This window comes from Leptodactylus fuscus, chromosome 11 (assembly GCF_031893055.1).
Source record: "Leptodactylus fuscus isolate aLepFus1 chromosome 11, aLepFus1.hap2, whole genome shotgun sequence".
Classification (NCBI taxonomy): domain Eukaryota; kingdom Metazoa; phylum Chordata; class Amphibia; order Anura; family Leptodactylidae; genus Leptodactylus; species Leptodactylus fuscus.
This window is the reverse complement of record NC_134275.1, coordinates 69,076,527-69,091,938: the sequence shown is the minus strand read 5'-3', so window position 1 is coordinate 69,091,938 and position 15,412 is coordinate 69,076,527. Positions and strand designations below refer to the sequence as shown.

The 15,412-nt window shown below is 46.6% G+C and overlaps 1 protein-coding gene across 1 annotated transcript; it reads left to right on the top strand.

The window, feature by feature from the left end:
* Positions 1-1,207: 1,207 nt before the first annotated feature.
* On the top strand, positions 1,208-11,925 carry TMEM185A (transmembrane protein 185A). The gene is made up of 7 exons (XM_075260682.1): positions 1,208-1,396; positions 5,017-5,193; positions 7,084-7,294; positions 9,514-9,597; positions 9,737-9,913; positions 11,364-11,487; positions 11,568-11,925. Exons 1-7 carry the CDS (start codon positions 1,359-1,361, stop codon positions 11,810-11,812), a joined length of 1,056 nt encoding a protein of 351 aa, XP_075116783.1. The 5' UTR covers positions 1,208-1,358; the 3' UTR covers positions 11,813-11,925.
* The last annotated feature ends 3,487 nt before the right edge of the window (positions 11,926-15,412 follow it).

Here is a 15,412-nt window from a genome sequence, read left to right as displayed (position 1 = left end):
AATTTACAGGCCCTATTTGAAGATAGTTCTTGTTGCTACATGGAAATATTTTTTCGGCGTCATACTTTAGGGTCTATTCACACATGCCTGTTTGGTTACGGTTTTTTGCCACGGAATTCTTTCCATAAAATCTTATTCTTCACGACAGTGATGACCTGGCAATGTTAACTCTTGCGTGTTTATTAAAGGGGATTTCTGGTTTAGCAGCTGATGACCCGTCCTTAGGATGACACCGATCCTTCTGACCCCTGGGAAGTGACTGCAGCATTCAGGAAAACTAAGCACAGCGCCGTATATCTGTATAGTGGTTGTGCTTGGTACTGAAGACTGACCATGACGTCACATGGCCTGCAGCGAGCGCCACTACTGGATCAAACAGCTGATCCATGAGGGTCTAAACCCCATTATTCTCCAGTTGATGACCTATGCTCAGGGACGTGCCACATGACGTTCTAGATGTGGAAAAGAATGGTACTAACTACCTTAAGGTAAATTCATCAATGAATGAGACCGAAAAACCCCTTTAAGTGAGGCTCCACCTTTAAAGTATCACCATGTCCATGCTGCAGGTCAATTAATGCTTAAAGGGATTGTCTATGGACTTACATTTACCTTGATTTATTTGTTGGATTCTTCATCATGCCTAGTTCTGACCCCTAGAGAACCTGATCAGAACCAGTCCCGATCCCTGATCGATTCGCCCCCTACCCTGATCTCACTATAGTAAAACCAGCCCCCATCCCATAGCACAATCAGGAGAGGAGGCAGGGGGAGAGAGGCTCTGGGGTGGAGAGTTGGTTTCGGTCACAAGGCCACTACCCCAATGCAACCAATGGACTTTACTGTACATCCTGTGACGGATCCGATGTTACCATGGATGATGCATGTACAGTCAATTCTCAGTGTATTGGATTGCTTGTCAAGCTGTTCATACATTCAGTAGCTGGTGATGTTTTGGAGGCGCTCTGCATGTTATTGGGGCTCTCTGCCACTATTATGGGGGACACTCTTCAGTTATGAGGGCGTGGTCTGTATTTAGGGGCGGGCACTCCGCACTGCACAGCTGGTTTCTCTCCATCTGCTGGCCCAGCGTCCCCCCCCCCATCCTTAGCAGTGAGGTGAGATCGCCCGCCCAGCAGCTCCTTACTGTAATGTCTATTGTATCTTCTTGCAGAGCGTCTTACTGGGTTGTTTTCCTTCTAAGATCCTTATACCGTAGTGAATGACATACAGGAGCAGCAGCTGGTGCTCGTCCATAGCAGGGAAGTGGTGTGCGCGCCGTGTAGGAGGATTACGGCGGCTCGCAGCAGTGGAGATCGCGATGTCCGCTCCTTAGAGCCCGGTGCGGGGATTAAACCATGAACCTCCGGGGTCTCTTCCAGGACTTCAACCCCAGGTGAGTGAGTCAGGCGGGGGTGATGGGGTCACGGGAAGTCGGGGACCGAAGTGTGAGGCGTCCAGGAGACGGCCGGGAGCTTGAGGCCTAGGCATGGGGAGGAAATGGCTGAAGATAGGAAGGAGGAAACAAGTGGAGACCGAGGAGTGCAGGCCTGTAGGGCCAGGCACTGGGGAGGGGGTGGCTGCTGTCCTACTGGACACAATGTGTGACCTCGGTCACAGGGCCAGTCTGAGGCTGCACTACTTCTACTAGTCACAGGTCAGTGCCATAGACCCATAGCCTGACACTGCACTACTTCTACTAGTCACAGGTCAGTACCATAGACCCATAGTCTGAGGCTGCACTACTTCTACTAGTCACAGGTCAGTACCATAGACCCATAGCCTGACACTGCACTACTTCTACTAGTCACAGGTCAGTGCCATAGACCCATAGCCTGAGGCTGCACTACTTCTACTAGTCACAGGTCAGTACCATAGACCCATAGCCTGAGGCTGCACTACTTCTACTAGTCACAGGTCAGTACCATAGACCCATAGCCTGAGGCTGCACTACTTCTACTAGTCACAGGTCAGTACCATAGACCCATAGCCTGAGGCTGCACTACTTCTACTAGTCACAGGTCAGTGCCATAGACCCATAGCCTGAGGCTGCACTACTTCTACTAGTCACAGGTCAGTACCATAGACCCATAGCCTGACACTGCACTACTTCTACTAGTCACAGGTCAGTGCCATAGACCCATAGCCTGAGGCTGCACTACTTCTACTAGTCACAGGTCAGTACCATAGACCCATAGCCTGAGGCTGCACTACTTCTACTAGTCACAGGTCAGTACCATAGACCCATAGCCTGAGGCTGCACTACTTCTACTAGTCACAGGTCAGTACCATAGACCCATAGTCTGACACTGCACTACTTCTACTAGTCACAGGTCAGTGCCATAGACCCATAGCCTGAGGCTGCACTACTTCTTCTAGTCACAGGTCAGTACCATAGACCCATAGCCTGAGGCTGCACTACTTCTACTAGTCACAGGTCAGTACCATAGACCCATAGCCTGACACTGCACTACTTCTACTAGTCACAGGTCAGTACCATAGACCCATAGCCTGACACTGCACTACTTCTACTAGTCACAGGTCAGTGCCATAGACCCATAGCCTGAGGCTGCACTACTTCTACTAGTCACAGGTCAGTACCATAGACCCATAGCCTGACACTGCACTACTTCTACTAGTCACAGGTCAGTACCATAGACCCATAGCCTGAGGCTGCACTACTTCTACTAGTCACAGGTCAGTACCATAGACCCATAGCCTGACACTGCACTACTTCTACTAGTCACAGGTCAGTACCATAGACCCATAGCCTGAGGCTGCACTACTTCTACTAGTCACAGGTCAGTACCATAGACCCATAGCCTGAGGCTGCACTACTTCTACTAGTCACAGGTCAGTACCATAGACCCATAGCCTGACACTGCACTACTTCTACCAGTCTCAGGTCAGTACCATAGACCCATAGCCTGAGGCTGCACTACTTCTACTAGTCACAGGTCAGTACCATAGACCCATAGCCTGAGGCTGCACTACTTCTACTAGTCACAGGTCAGTGCCATAGACCCATAGCCTGAGGCTGCACTACTTCTACTAGTCACAGGTCAGTACCATAGACCCATAGCCTGACACTGCACTACTTCTACTAGTCACAGGTCAGTACCATAGACCCATAGCCTGACACTGCACTACTTCTACTAGTCACAGGTCAGTACCATAGACCCATAGCCTGACACTGCACTACTTCTACTAGTCACAGGTCAGTACCATAGACCCATAGCCTGACACTGCACTACTTCTACTAGTCACAGGTCAGTACCATAGACCCATAGCCTGAGGCTGCACTACTTCTACTAGTCACAGGTCAGTACCATAGACCCATAGCCTGAGGCTGCACTACTTCTACCAGTCACAGATCAGTACCATAGACCCATAGTCTGACACTGCACTACTTCTACTAGTCACAGGTCAGTACCATAGACCCATAGCCTGAGGCTGCACTACTTCTACTAGTCACAGGTCAGTACCATAGACCCATAGCCTGACACTGCACTACTTCTACTAGTCACAGGTCAGTACCATAGACCCATAGCCTGACACTGCACTACTTCTACTAGTCACAGGTCAGTACCATAGACCCATAGCCTGACACTGCACTACTTCTACTAGTCACAGGTCAGTACCATAGACCCATAGCCTGACGCTGCACTACTTCTACTAGTCACAGGTCAGTACCATAGACCCATAGCCTGAGGCTGCACTACTTCTACTAGTCACAGGTCAGTACCATAGACCCATAGCCTGAGGCTGCACTACTTCTACTAGTCACAGGTCAGTACCATAGACCCATAGCCTGACGCTGCACTACTTCTACTAGTCACAGGTCAGTACCATAGACCCATAGCCTGAGGCTGCACTACTTCTACTAGTCACAGGTCAGTACCATAGACCCATAGCCTGACACTGCACTACTTCTACTAGTCACAGGTCAGTGCCATAGACCCATATTCTGATGCTGCACTACTTCTACTAGTCACAGATCAGTACCATAGACCCATAGCCTGACGCTGCACTACTTCTACTAGCCAGTGCCATAGTCACATAGGCGGACTCTGAACTTCTAATACCAGTCACAGGTCAAGAGATAAGGGGCTTTATCAGCAAACTGCATTTAGCTGAACTGATTGTCCTGTCCTATCACTCAGGTCCATGGTTATGGACACGTTGTGTAAACAATGGGAGGAGTAAGTTCACATAACAGGAAAACAAAGCAGCATTCCTAAAGCAATATATTTTGGAAAAGTCTTCAATTTACATAAGCTAGCAGTATAGATAGGATCCCTGAGATGGAACAATCCCTTTATGTAATGTCGCCATGATCCAAAGTCTGGTGCAAATGCCATGTGTAACTGGCCACCAGTCTGGATGAATCTCCAACCTCTCTGATCATCGTGAGTGATACCATCAGATCTCCAGAAGAACATAGGGATCCATCATTGTCTCCCGCTGACTATCTCCTGTGCTGCTAACCAGCCTTGTGCCCATAACCACCTATATAACATGATAGAGCCAGGGATGGAAGATGCTGACAAGTAATCCAACCTCCATTACAGCTTGGCATGTTATGTTCCGTAGCCTGGGAAAGTTGGGTGATAAATCATGTAGGATCTTTTGTTGACGGACACTTTGATTGCTTTCTCACAATACTAGCAGAACTGTGTTTTTCACATATATCCCCCGTGATCGTTACAGTGGAAATGAGTCAGAGGTCATACGAAATAGGAATCAAAATATTCCTTTTAGATGATTTTAGGAGTATGTTTAGCCACGTAGGAGTATATGATATGTCATGGAAACCTAAAGTCAGTTTTCAAACCCATTCACTTGATTGGGTTTGTAAAGTGACCGCCCGTGTGCATCTTCTGCCTGTCCGCGGCGAATCCGTTTTTTTTAGCCGGAGACAAAGTGGGACTTTAGTGCTATACATGCATAAGGCCTCCTTTGTTTACTTCCATTTATTATGACGCAATACTTACCCCGTGTCTTTGTGTTTTGCAGTAAATTCCTTATCTACGCCTGCTTGTTGTTGTTCTCTGTCCTCCTCTCCCTACGCTTGGACGGTATTATACAATGGAGTTACTGGGCTGTCTTTGCACCAATATGGCTATGGAAGTTAATGGTCATCGTTGGAGCCTCAGTGGGCACAGGAGTTTGGGCGCGAAACCCTCAGTACAGGTAAAGACGTTTCCCTGTAGCTATATACATTCTACAAGCCATTTTTTTTTTTCAGAAATCTCAGAAGTAGTCCTAAATGTTTATTTTGCGAATACATTGGGCGCTTGCATCTACCGTATTTTTTGGACTATAAGACAGACTTTTTTCCCCCCAAATATGAAAGGAAATGGGGGTGCGTCTTATAGTCTGAATGTAGTGTAGGAAGTAGGGTATAGGCGGCGCAAGCGTACCTGTCTGCTTCCTAGTGTGTCCCATTGGTGCGAAGCAAAGGAGGTACAGTAATAGCAGACAAAGGAGAGACAGTGAGATGGAGTGGTACAGGCGGGGCAGGCAAGTTAGAAGAAAGCCTGCGGCGCCTGTACTTAATTATCATGTCCCTACACTCCAGACCCTTCCTGACATCTGCCGTTTCAATACGGTAGATCCTGGGTCTTAAAGATGGCGGCCACTCCTGCAGAGCCTCTACTGTACAGGAGACCCGATAGCTATTGCAATCGCTCTGCAAGAGCGGCCACGAGCCTTAACAGCTAATGCCCTCCATCACTCATTACTACCTTTGTTAACCCCCTTCCTTTCCCCAGAATGTTAAGAAGCCGCCCCTGGTACCTGTACTGCAGCAGGCCAGCTCCCACAGGGTGAGCTTGCGGGAGCCGATCTGTTCCTGTGCCACGCGGTAGCCTTGTCTTGATATAGGAATATTAGTATTGAGGCTGGTCTATGACCATCCCAAATAGTAATATAGAGCATCTCCCATAGACTGCAATACAGTTGTATTGCAGTCTATGGGACTTGCAATCAAATGAAAAAGTTTTTTTCCTATCTTCTTCCTCTAAAACCATAGTGCGCCTTATGCTTCGAAAAATACAGTAAGTCTTTTATTTTGTTATTTAAAGGGATTATACCATTAAAACACTTTTTATTGGTTGACACATAGGAGTAGACTTAAGAAAGGCTATTCTTCTCCTACCTTTAGATGTCTTCTCCGCGCCGCCGTTCCATAGAAATTCCGGTTTTCATCTGTATGCAAATGAGTTCTCTCGCAGCACTGGTGGCGTCCCCAATGCTGCGAGAGAGCTCTCTAGCGACGCCTCCATCTTCTTCAGGAACCTCCTCTTCGCGTCTACTTCCAGCGCAGGTGGTGAAACTTGTAGGCCTCAGGCAGAGCCAATTGCGCATGCCTACAGGCCACAAGAAAATGGCCGCTTACTTACTGTGTAAGCAGCCATTTTTCTTGTGGCCTCAGGCATGCGCAGTTGACTCTGCCCGAGGCCTACAAGTTTCACCGCCTGCGCCGAAGAAGACGCGTGAAGAGGACGTTCCTGAAGAAGATGGAGGCGGCGCTGGAGAGTTCTCTCCCAGCATTGGGGACACTCCCAGTGCTGTTTAAGCGCTAGGGCCGCCCCCAGTGCTGCGACAGAACTCATTTGCATACCGACGAAAACTGTGATTTGTACGGAACGGCGGCGCGGAGAAGACATCTAAAGGTAGGAGAAGAATAGCTTTACTTATGGCTATTTCTCCGTGTCAACCAGAAAAAAAGTGTTTGCCTTTAACCAAAATCTGATAACCAACAATTTGCATGTATTGACTGGCATGGTCATGTGACATATCTCATGACATAAGTTTATGGCACATGTGTAGGCCATGCAGTGGATGATTGGTTTGAGAACCTTTAGCGTGTATTCACACATGGCATTGATTTATAGTCACATAAATATTTGCAATAAATTTCCCAAGTGTGAATATAGCGATAGATTCTTAGGTTTCTGTGCCTGCCTGGCGATTCTATTGCATTAAATGTTGCTGGAGTATCTATGTGCCCAGTCCTGTTACATTGCTCTTGTACTAGTATCTGCTCTCATTACCATTATCTTTGCTCTAACACTGCAGGGCGGAAGGAGAAACTTGTGTGGAGTTCAAGGCCATGCTTATTGCAGTGGGAATTCACTTACTGCTCCTGATGTTTGAGGTTCTTGTCTGTGACCGAATCGAAAGAGGAAACCACTACTTCTGGCTCTTGGTCTTCATGCCGCTGTTCTTTGTGTCACCAGTTTCAGTCGCTGCTTGTGTCTGGGGCTTCCGACATGACCGTTCCCTTGAGGTAAGTTATGATTTGTACACTCCATACCAAAGTGACCTGGTGTATTCGGGGATATGCCCCTTGTTTCAAGTGTATACAAATGGAGTTGTGTGTATTTGGACACAAATAAAGGACCAGCCCACCAGGACTATTGATCCATTGTTGGACTCATTCACCCTTTCCAAGCAGATTTGTGTGGTTGCTGCAGGATTACGCTATGTGCCGCTCGGCATCTTTTTTTCTTTAGATTATTATTAGAGATGAGCGAACACTGTTCGGATCAGCCGTTCCAAACAGCACGCTCCCATAGAAATGAATGGAAACAGCTGGCACGTACACTTTGCCGGCGGCCGGTCGCTTAACCCCCCGCGTGTCGGCTACGTCCATTCATTTCTATGGGAGCGTGCTGTTCGGAACGGCTGATCCGAACAGTGTTCGCTCATCTCTAATTATTCTCATTTCCCTTCAGCATCACCTATGGGGAAATGAAGCTTTACACAGTGCCCAAAGAGTTAATGAGTTCTCTGTGTAAGGGCTCATTCACCCAACAGGGTTCTCAGCCGTATACTAGCCATTGTATTATTGGCAAGCACACGGCCCTGTAGACTTTACAGGGATTCTATCATTAAAATGTTCTTTTTTCTGACTAACACATAGAAATAGCCTTAAGAAAGGCTATTTGTCTCCTACCTTTAGATGTCTTCTCTGCGCCGCCGTTCGGTATAAATCGCGGTTTTCTTCTGTATGTAAATTAGTTCTCTCACAGCACTGGGGGCGTCGCCAATGCTGCAAGAGAACTCTCCTCTATCCACCTCTATCTTCTTCTGGAACAGCCTCTCCCCGCGTCTTCTTCCAACGCGGGGGGTCAAACTTCTACGCGTGCGCAGTCGGCTCTGCCATCGGTCCTCAGGCAGAGCCGACTGCACATGCGTGTAGCCATTTTTTTTTTTGTGGCCGATTACGCGCACGCTCGACTTGTGCTCTGTATGTTTAGTGGTTTTCCCACAAAAAAAAAAACATTTAATGGCACATCCACAGGAGCCCCTCTACTCACCTGACGATGACCTCGCTGAGAAGACTTTCCACTATATAGTCAGGCTCTACGGAAACAACGTAGCTCTGAGATACCCCGTTTCTGTAATTCCCATTCACTTTTAGCTCATTGTACTACTCTGCTTCTGTAATTCTCATTTACTTGCTTGGGAGTCATGGGAAAAGCGTATCTCGTAGCTCAGGTCCTATTCCTGTCTATTTTGAGGCCTAGGATCCCTGAAGTATATGCACACTTTGTATTTGAGAAATTAAAGGGATTCTACCATTAAAACCTCTTTTTTTTGTGGATAAGACGTCGGAATAGCTTTTAGAAAGTCTCTTACCTTTAGATGTGGTCTCCGCCGCACCGTTCCTTAGAAATACCGTTTTTTTACCGGTATGCAAATTCGTTCTCTCAGTGATGGGGGCGGGCCCCAGCACTGAAAATCCGATGGGGGCGTCCCCACTGCTGCTCGAGAACACGATCCTGCGACGCCTCTATCTTCGGCTGGATCCTCCCATTCTCTGTCGTCTTCCTTCGTCACCTCTGACGCCTGCGCAGTTGGCTCTGCCAGTGAGACACTAGTAGAGCCAACTGCGCATGCCGGCCGGCGGCCATTTTTGTGAGGCCGCTCTTGCTCTTGTAGTTCAATGCAGGAGCGGCCTCCCAAAAATGGCCGGCATTCACACTCGTCTCTGCTGGTGTCTCACTGGCAGAGCCAACTGCGCAGGCGTCAGAGGTGACACAGGAGGATAACGACAGAGAAGGGGAGGATCCAGCCGAAGATAGAGGCGTCGCAGGATCGTGTTCTTGAGCTGCAGTGGGGACGCTCCCATCACATTTTCAGCGCTGGTGCCTGCCCCCATCGCTGTGAGAGAACTAATTTGCATATCGGTAAAAACCGGTATTGCTAAGGAACGGCGCGGCGGAGATCACATCTAAAGGTAAGAGACGAATAGCCTTTCTAAAGGCTATTCCGACGTCTTATCCACAAAAAAAGAGGTTTTAATGGTAGAATCCCTTTAAGATTTCGGCGACCTCTGCTATGTGCAACTCATATATAATCTTACTTATTGTCCTATTGTTGGTTTATAAGTAAAACATCAGAGCAGTATAAACTGATCCTTCCATCAGACTGAACACTGCACACGTAGGATTTTGTTACAGATTGTTGTTAAATAGTAACTTTTTTGTCTTCTCTTTGCAGTTGGAAATCTTGTGCTCGGTTAATATATTGCAGTTCATTTTCATTGCACTGAGGCTGGATAGCATCATCACGTGGCCATGGCTTGTAAGTGGTTTCCTTCATATCCTGATGTAAACCATGTGCTCTTCCTGGAGCCGTGACAGTCTTCTGTAGGGGACGTGCCAGTATAGCTCCAGCGTAATTCGATTCATATGGGTTTCTAACAGATCTTCCTGTGTTTTAGGTGGTGTGTGTGCCCCTCTGGATCCTGATGTCCTTCCTCTGTCTTGTGGTTTTGTACTACATTGTGTGGTCTGTCTTGTTCCTACGATCCATGGATGTCATCGCTGAGCAGAGAAGGACCCACATAACCATGGCGGTCAGCTGGATGGCTATAGTTGTGCCATTGCTCACTTTTGAGGTATTTTACAGTGGTGGTGGGTTTCTGTGTAATGGGATATCACATATGTTTTCAGTGTTTTATTTAACCATGGTCCAATATGGATGACTGACAGTGCATGACAGTCTTCACACTTTCTACAAAGTGACAGCATAGGGATCTCTGAGCCCTCTGGTGAGTTGCACAACACTAGAGTATAATAAGTGGATGTGTTCAGTGTGTTCTCAGTGTTCACATGTGTTATGCTGCGTCTGTCTCAATGTCACATGATTGCTAGCGCCCAATCACAGGCCTCAGCTGTCCCTGACGCCAGTTAACAGATGAGAAGAAAACGGGGAGTCACACCAGAGCCCAGGAGTGGTGAGTAACATGGCTATGTTTGCTTGCCTTCCCTGAGCTTCCATTAATTCTAAAGGCTTACACATAGAGATGAGCGAGTAGTACTCGATGGAGTAGGTATTCGATCGAATACTACGGTATTCGAAATACTCGTACTCGATCGAGTACCACTCGCTGTTCGAATGTAAAAGTTCGATGCAGAACCAGCATTGATTGGCCGAATGCTATACAGTCAGCCAATCAACGCTGGTTCTTCTCCTACCTTTAGAAGTCTTCTCCGTGCAGCTTCCCCGCGGCGTCTTCCGGCTCTTCATTCACTCTGCCAGGCATCGGGCCTGGGCAGAGCCGACTGCGCATGTCCGCTTGTATTGCGGGCATGCGCAGTCGTCTCTGCCCAGGCCCGATGACCTGGCAGAGTGAATTCAGAGCCGGAAGACCCCGCGGGGACGCTGCAGGGAGAAGACTGCTCGGAGGATCCAGCCTGACCCTCACTCGTGGACTTGGTAAGTATAATTTGATCGAACGTTGCCTACCCGTGAAACGAGCATTCCCCCCCCATAGACTATAATAGGGTTCGATATTCGATTCGAGTAGTCAAATATTGATGGGCTACTCGAAACGAATATCGAACCTCGGACATTTTACTGTTCGCTCATCTCTACTTACACACAGTATAGGTACCCCAAAATGGTAAGTCCAGATTGGTGAGATGAAAATTCAGAAATGTTTCCACTTCAGAACCGCTCAAAATTGGTTACATTTAGAAATGCACAGAATAAATGTTTTCCTGGTATATAATAATAATACATTTTATTTATATAGCGCCAACATATTCCGCAGCACTGTACAATTTATAGGGTTCAGATACAGACAGACATACATAACAAAGAACGTCATTTCACACTGGTATATGAACTGTTCTACTTAGAATCCCTTTATTGCTTGCATCTTAGACCAGATGGTCATATTACTTACACTGTGGAGCTTCCAACTAAACAACCTAAGGACCCAAACTTCCAGGACAGTAATCCCTATGATCCCTATTGGGATGAGATGCTAGAATGTAGACCTATTACTGCTGAATTCTGCCTTACTGTATATATAGTCATCAGTATGCCTTCTCTCCTTGCAGATCCTGCTTGTTCATCGACTAGACGGCCATAATTTATTCTCTTATATCCCCATCTTTGTCCCTCTATGGCTTTCATTAATCACCCTGATGGCCACCACCTTTGGCCAGAAGGGAGGGAATCACTGTAAGTACTATGTATGTTGTGTGCGCTGATGTGTTACGTGTCATCATTATGGAGGCCTTATTGTAACCCTTATCTTACAGGGTGGTTTGGGATTCGTAAAGACTTCTGCCAGTTCCTACTAGAGATCTTCCCTTTCCTGCGGGAGTATGGTAACATCTCCTATGACATTCACCATGAAGACAGTGAAGATGCCGAGGAGACGCCTGTTCCAGAGCCACCCAAAATAGCACCAATGTTCCGCAAAAAGACTGGTGTTGTTATCACTCAGAGCCCGGGGAAGTATGTGGTGCCTCCTCCCAAACTGAACATTGACATGCCAGATTAATGCAGTTTTGACGCATTGCACCGATGCATGTCCTGTTTTTTGGATTGCAGATACCGCTCCTCACTACATTACTAGACTGTAAACGCTACTGACCTCACTCTTGGGCCTTTTTTTGTAATTTTAGTTGATGTAGTCTTCTTTATGATGCAGCTTATGGTGATCCTGTCTGGTGACTTCTACTGTCTGAGAGCAGGGTATGACAGAGTTAGAGAAGCTGGATGTATATATATATATATATATATATATATATATATATAATGTGTATATATGTATGTGTGCTCTTTTTTTTTCCCCCTCTTAATCTTTGTGGGAGACTTCACTGAAAATCAGAAGAGAAAAAAGTCCTGCCTAGAATGTTTTAGGTGTGAGCCTAGTGTCAGAGTAAAGCTGTGTGCACGTGACTTTGTCAGTAGCACAATGAGCCGTTTGGCTCTATGGCTCCATATACATGCCCATGCTTTTTCATGAGCTTGTGTATGCTTCAGTGAACTCGGGGCGATATTCCAGACAAGTCACTCACTAGATGAAGTGAATGGGTCTATGGAGGCTCAGGTGGTACGTGGATATCATGTATGTGCCATTGTGACTTTTTACCACTGGCATATGCATACAGTCGTTCGCACATAGCCTTAGGCTAGTTTCACAGTACTGCATTTCGGCTGTGAAATTTGGTTCATATATGAGCCGGATTTGCTAAAATTTTAGGGATTAGACATTATTATAGTCATCTGGGGATCTATAGCAGACCCTGCCTCCTTACGAAATACTATTCCAAACAGGACAGTATTTGACATGGAGGTAGGGACTCCTAGCATCGCAGATAACTATATTGCTGGCAGTGAGTCTTCCCCCACTGTGTTCAGGCTGGTAAATTCGGCTTATACAAGGGCGAAGTTTCCAAGCCAAACTTGGCTATGTGGAACTACCCTAAATCTTAAGGCTGAGTTCACACCGAGTTTTTTGGTCAGGAATCAACCTCCAAAAAAAGCCTCCCAATAGAGTTCACACAGGGAGCGGATGGGCAGATTTTGACCGCGTTCACACGTGAAGCCGCATCACTCTTGGGCCAAAATGTGCCTGCCACGATTGTCACGGCTTCCGACAGTCGCGGCTTTTCGCTCCGGAGTAGGCTCAAATGAATGGGCCCAGTCCGGCGGTTGCTGCCGCGAGGCGGATGCCGGGGCTGAATCAGCTGCAGAGTCCGCCTCAAGAAAGGACAGCTTGTTTCTTCTTTCTGTGAGCGGCAACATGCCGCTCATGGAAGAAAGTAGCCTGACGGTCTCCATACACCACCATTGTGAGGGGGCGGATTATGACGTGCATTCAGTGCCATAACCAGCCCCCACTTTGCCTGTGTGAATGAGACCTAACATAACTCCTAGGAGTCTTGCTTTTCTCGCTCACATACAGTGATTGATAGACTTCGGTGTACACACCATTACATAGGGAGAGCTGTCAGCCTGTGTGGACGGGATAATTGGGACTCTCAATGTCTCTCCTAGTCTTGTCAGTTTTTACTCCATGTTCTGCGACAAATCCTATAAACTTATATGTACACACCTATATCAGCTTCTCTACCTCTATTCTATCTTGATAGGTTCATCTCAGAGAAACCAGTTAGGTCTCCTGATATGTCTGTTTCAGCGAACACTCACATGCCCCATAAAATCGTTCATCGGGATTGCTAGTGTTTCAGAAAACAAGACTTGTCAGAAGAGCCAATGGGTCTGTTTTATTTTGTTAATACGGTGCTGCATTGACCCTGTCAACTCCGCTAATACAGTATTGGCCCCCCTGCAATTCTGTCAGATAATACTCAGCTTCTTCCAGAAAATGATTGCAAGCACAAATTCTTTGGTATTATCTTCATTTAATTTGTTTTCAATGGAAAGCCAGAAAAAGAATTGTCAAAAAGCCAAATTGGATATAATTCAACACCAAGCATAAAAAAGGGGTGGACAAAAGTATTGGCACCCACAGCCTAATACTTGGTAGCTCTGCAAACTGCTCGCGGTCCCCCCTGAGATGTGAAGGGTGCCTTCTCCAAACTGCCACCAAGAGATCTCTCCTCCCCCACAGGTGTTCTATGGGATTCAGGTCTGGACTCATTGCTGCCACTTTACAAGTCTCCAGGGCTTTCTCTCACCACCATTTCCTAGTGCTGACCTGAAGTGTGTTTTGGGTCCTTGTCCTGCTGGAAGACCCCTGACCTCTGAGGGAGACCTGGCTTTCTCACACTGGGCCCTACATTATGCTGCACAATGTGTTGGTCGTCTTCAGACTTCATAATGCCATGCACACGGTCAAGTAGTCCAGTGCCAGAGGCAGCAAAGCAACCCCAAAACATCAGGGAACCTCCGCCATGTCTGACTGTAGGGGGCGTCTTCTTCTCTTTGAAGGCCTCTTTTTTTTCCTGTAATCTCTATGTTGAGGCCTTTTCCTACTTTTATCTCATCTGACCAGAGAACATTTTTCAAAAAGTTTTTTGGCTTTCTCAGGTAAGTTTTGGCAAACTCCAGCCTGGCTTATGTCTCTGGGTAAGAAGTGGGATCTTCCTGGGTCTCCTACCATACAGTCCCTTCTCATTCAGACGCTGACGGATAGTACGGGGTGACATTGTTGTACCCTTGGACTGCAGGGCAGCTTGAACTTGTTTGGATGTTAGTCGAGGTTCTTTATCCACCATCCGCACAATCTTGCGTTGAAATCTCTCGTCAGTTCTTCTTTTTCGTCCACATCTCGGGAGGTTAGCCACAGTGCCATGGGCTTTACACCTCTTGATGACACTGCACACGTTAGACACAGGAACATTCAGGTCTTTGGAGATGGACTTGTAGCCTTGAGATTGCTCATGCTTCCTCACAATTTTGCTTCTCAAGTCCTCAGACAGTTCTTTGGTCTTCTTTCTTTTCTCCATGCTCAATGTAGTACACACAAGGACACAGGACAGAAGTGGAGTCAACTTTAATCCATTTCAACTAGCTGCAAGTGTGATTTAGTTATTGCCACCACCTGTTAGGTGCCTCAGGTAAGTAACAGGTGCTGTTAATTGCACAAATTAGAGAAGCATCACATGATTTTTCAAACATTGCCAATACTTTTGCCCACCCTCTTTTTATGTTTGGTGTTGAATTATATCCAATTTGGCTTTTTGACAATTCTTTTTGTGGTTTTCCATTGAAGACAAATTAAATGAAGATAATAATACCAAAGAATTTGTGATTGCAATCATTTTCTGGAAGAAAGTGAGTATTAGCTGACAGAATTGCAGGGGTGCCAATACTTTTGGCCAACACTGTAGATGATGTATCTACTTACTTGGACAGATCAGAATAATCTTTTATTTTAATGTACGTTGCCATTAGGCAATATTTTATTTTTTTTGGGGGGGAGGGTTGTGCAGCTAATGTGCAAGGAACCATTGCTATGGACCGATCTTGCATCTCTTCTCTAATACCACTAGCAAAAGCCTTTTTTCTATGGAAAATCGATGCATTCTCATAAGAAATGTTAGTATTTCAGAAAGCAAGCTTAGTATTCTATGCAGCATGGGACTAATCCTTCCTCGAGGATTTTTTAATTTTTTTTTGTTTTACGTTT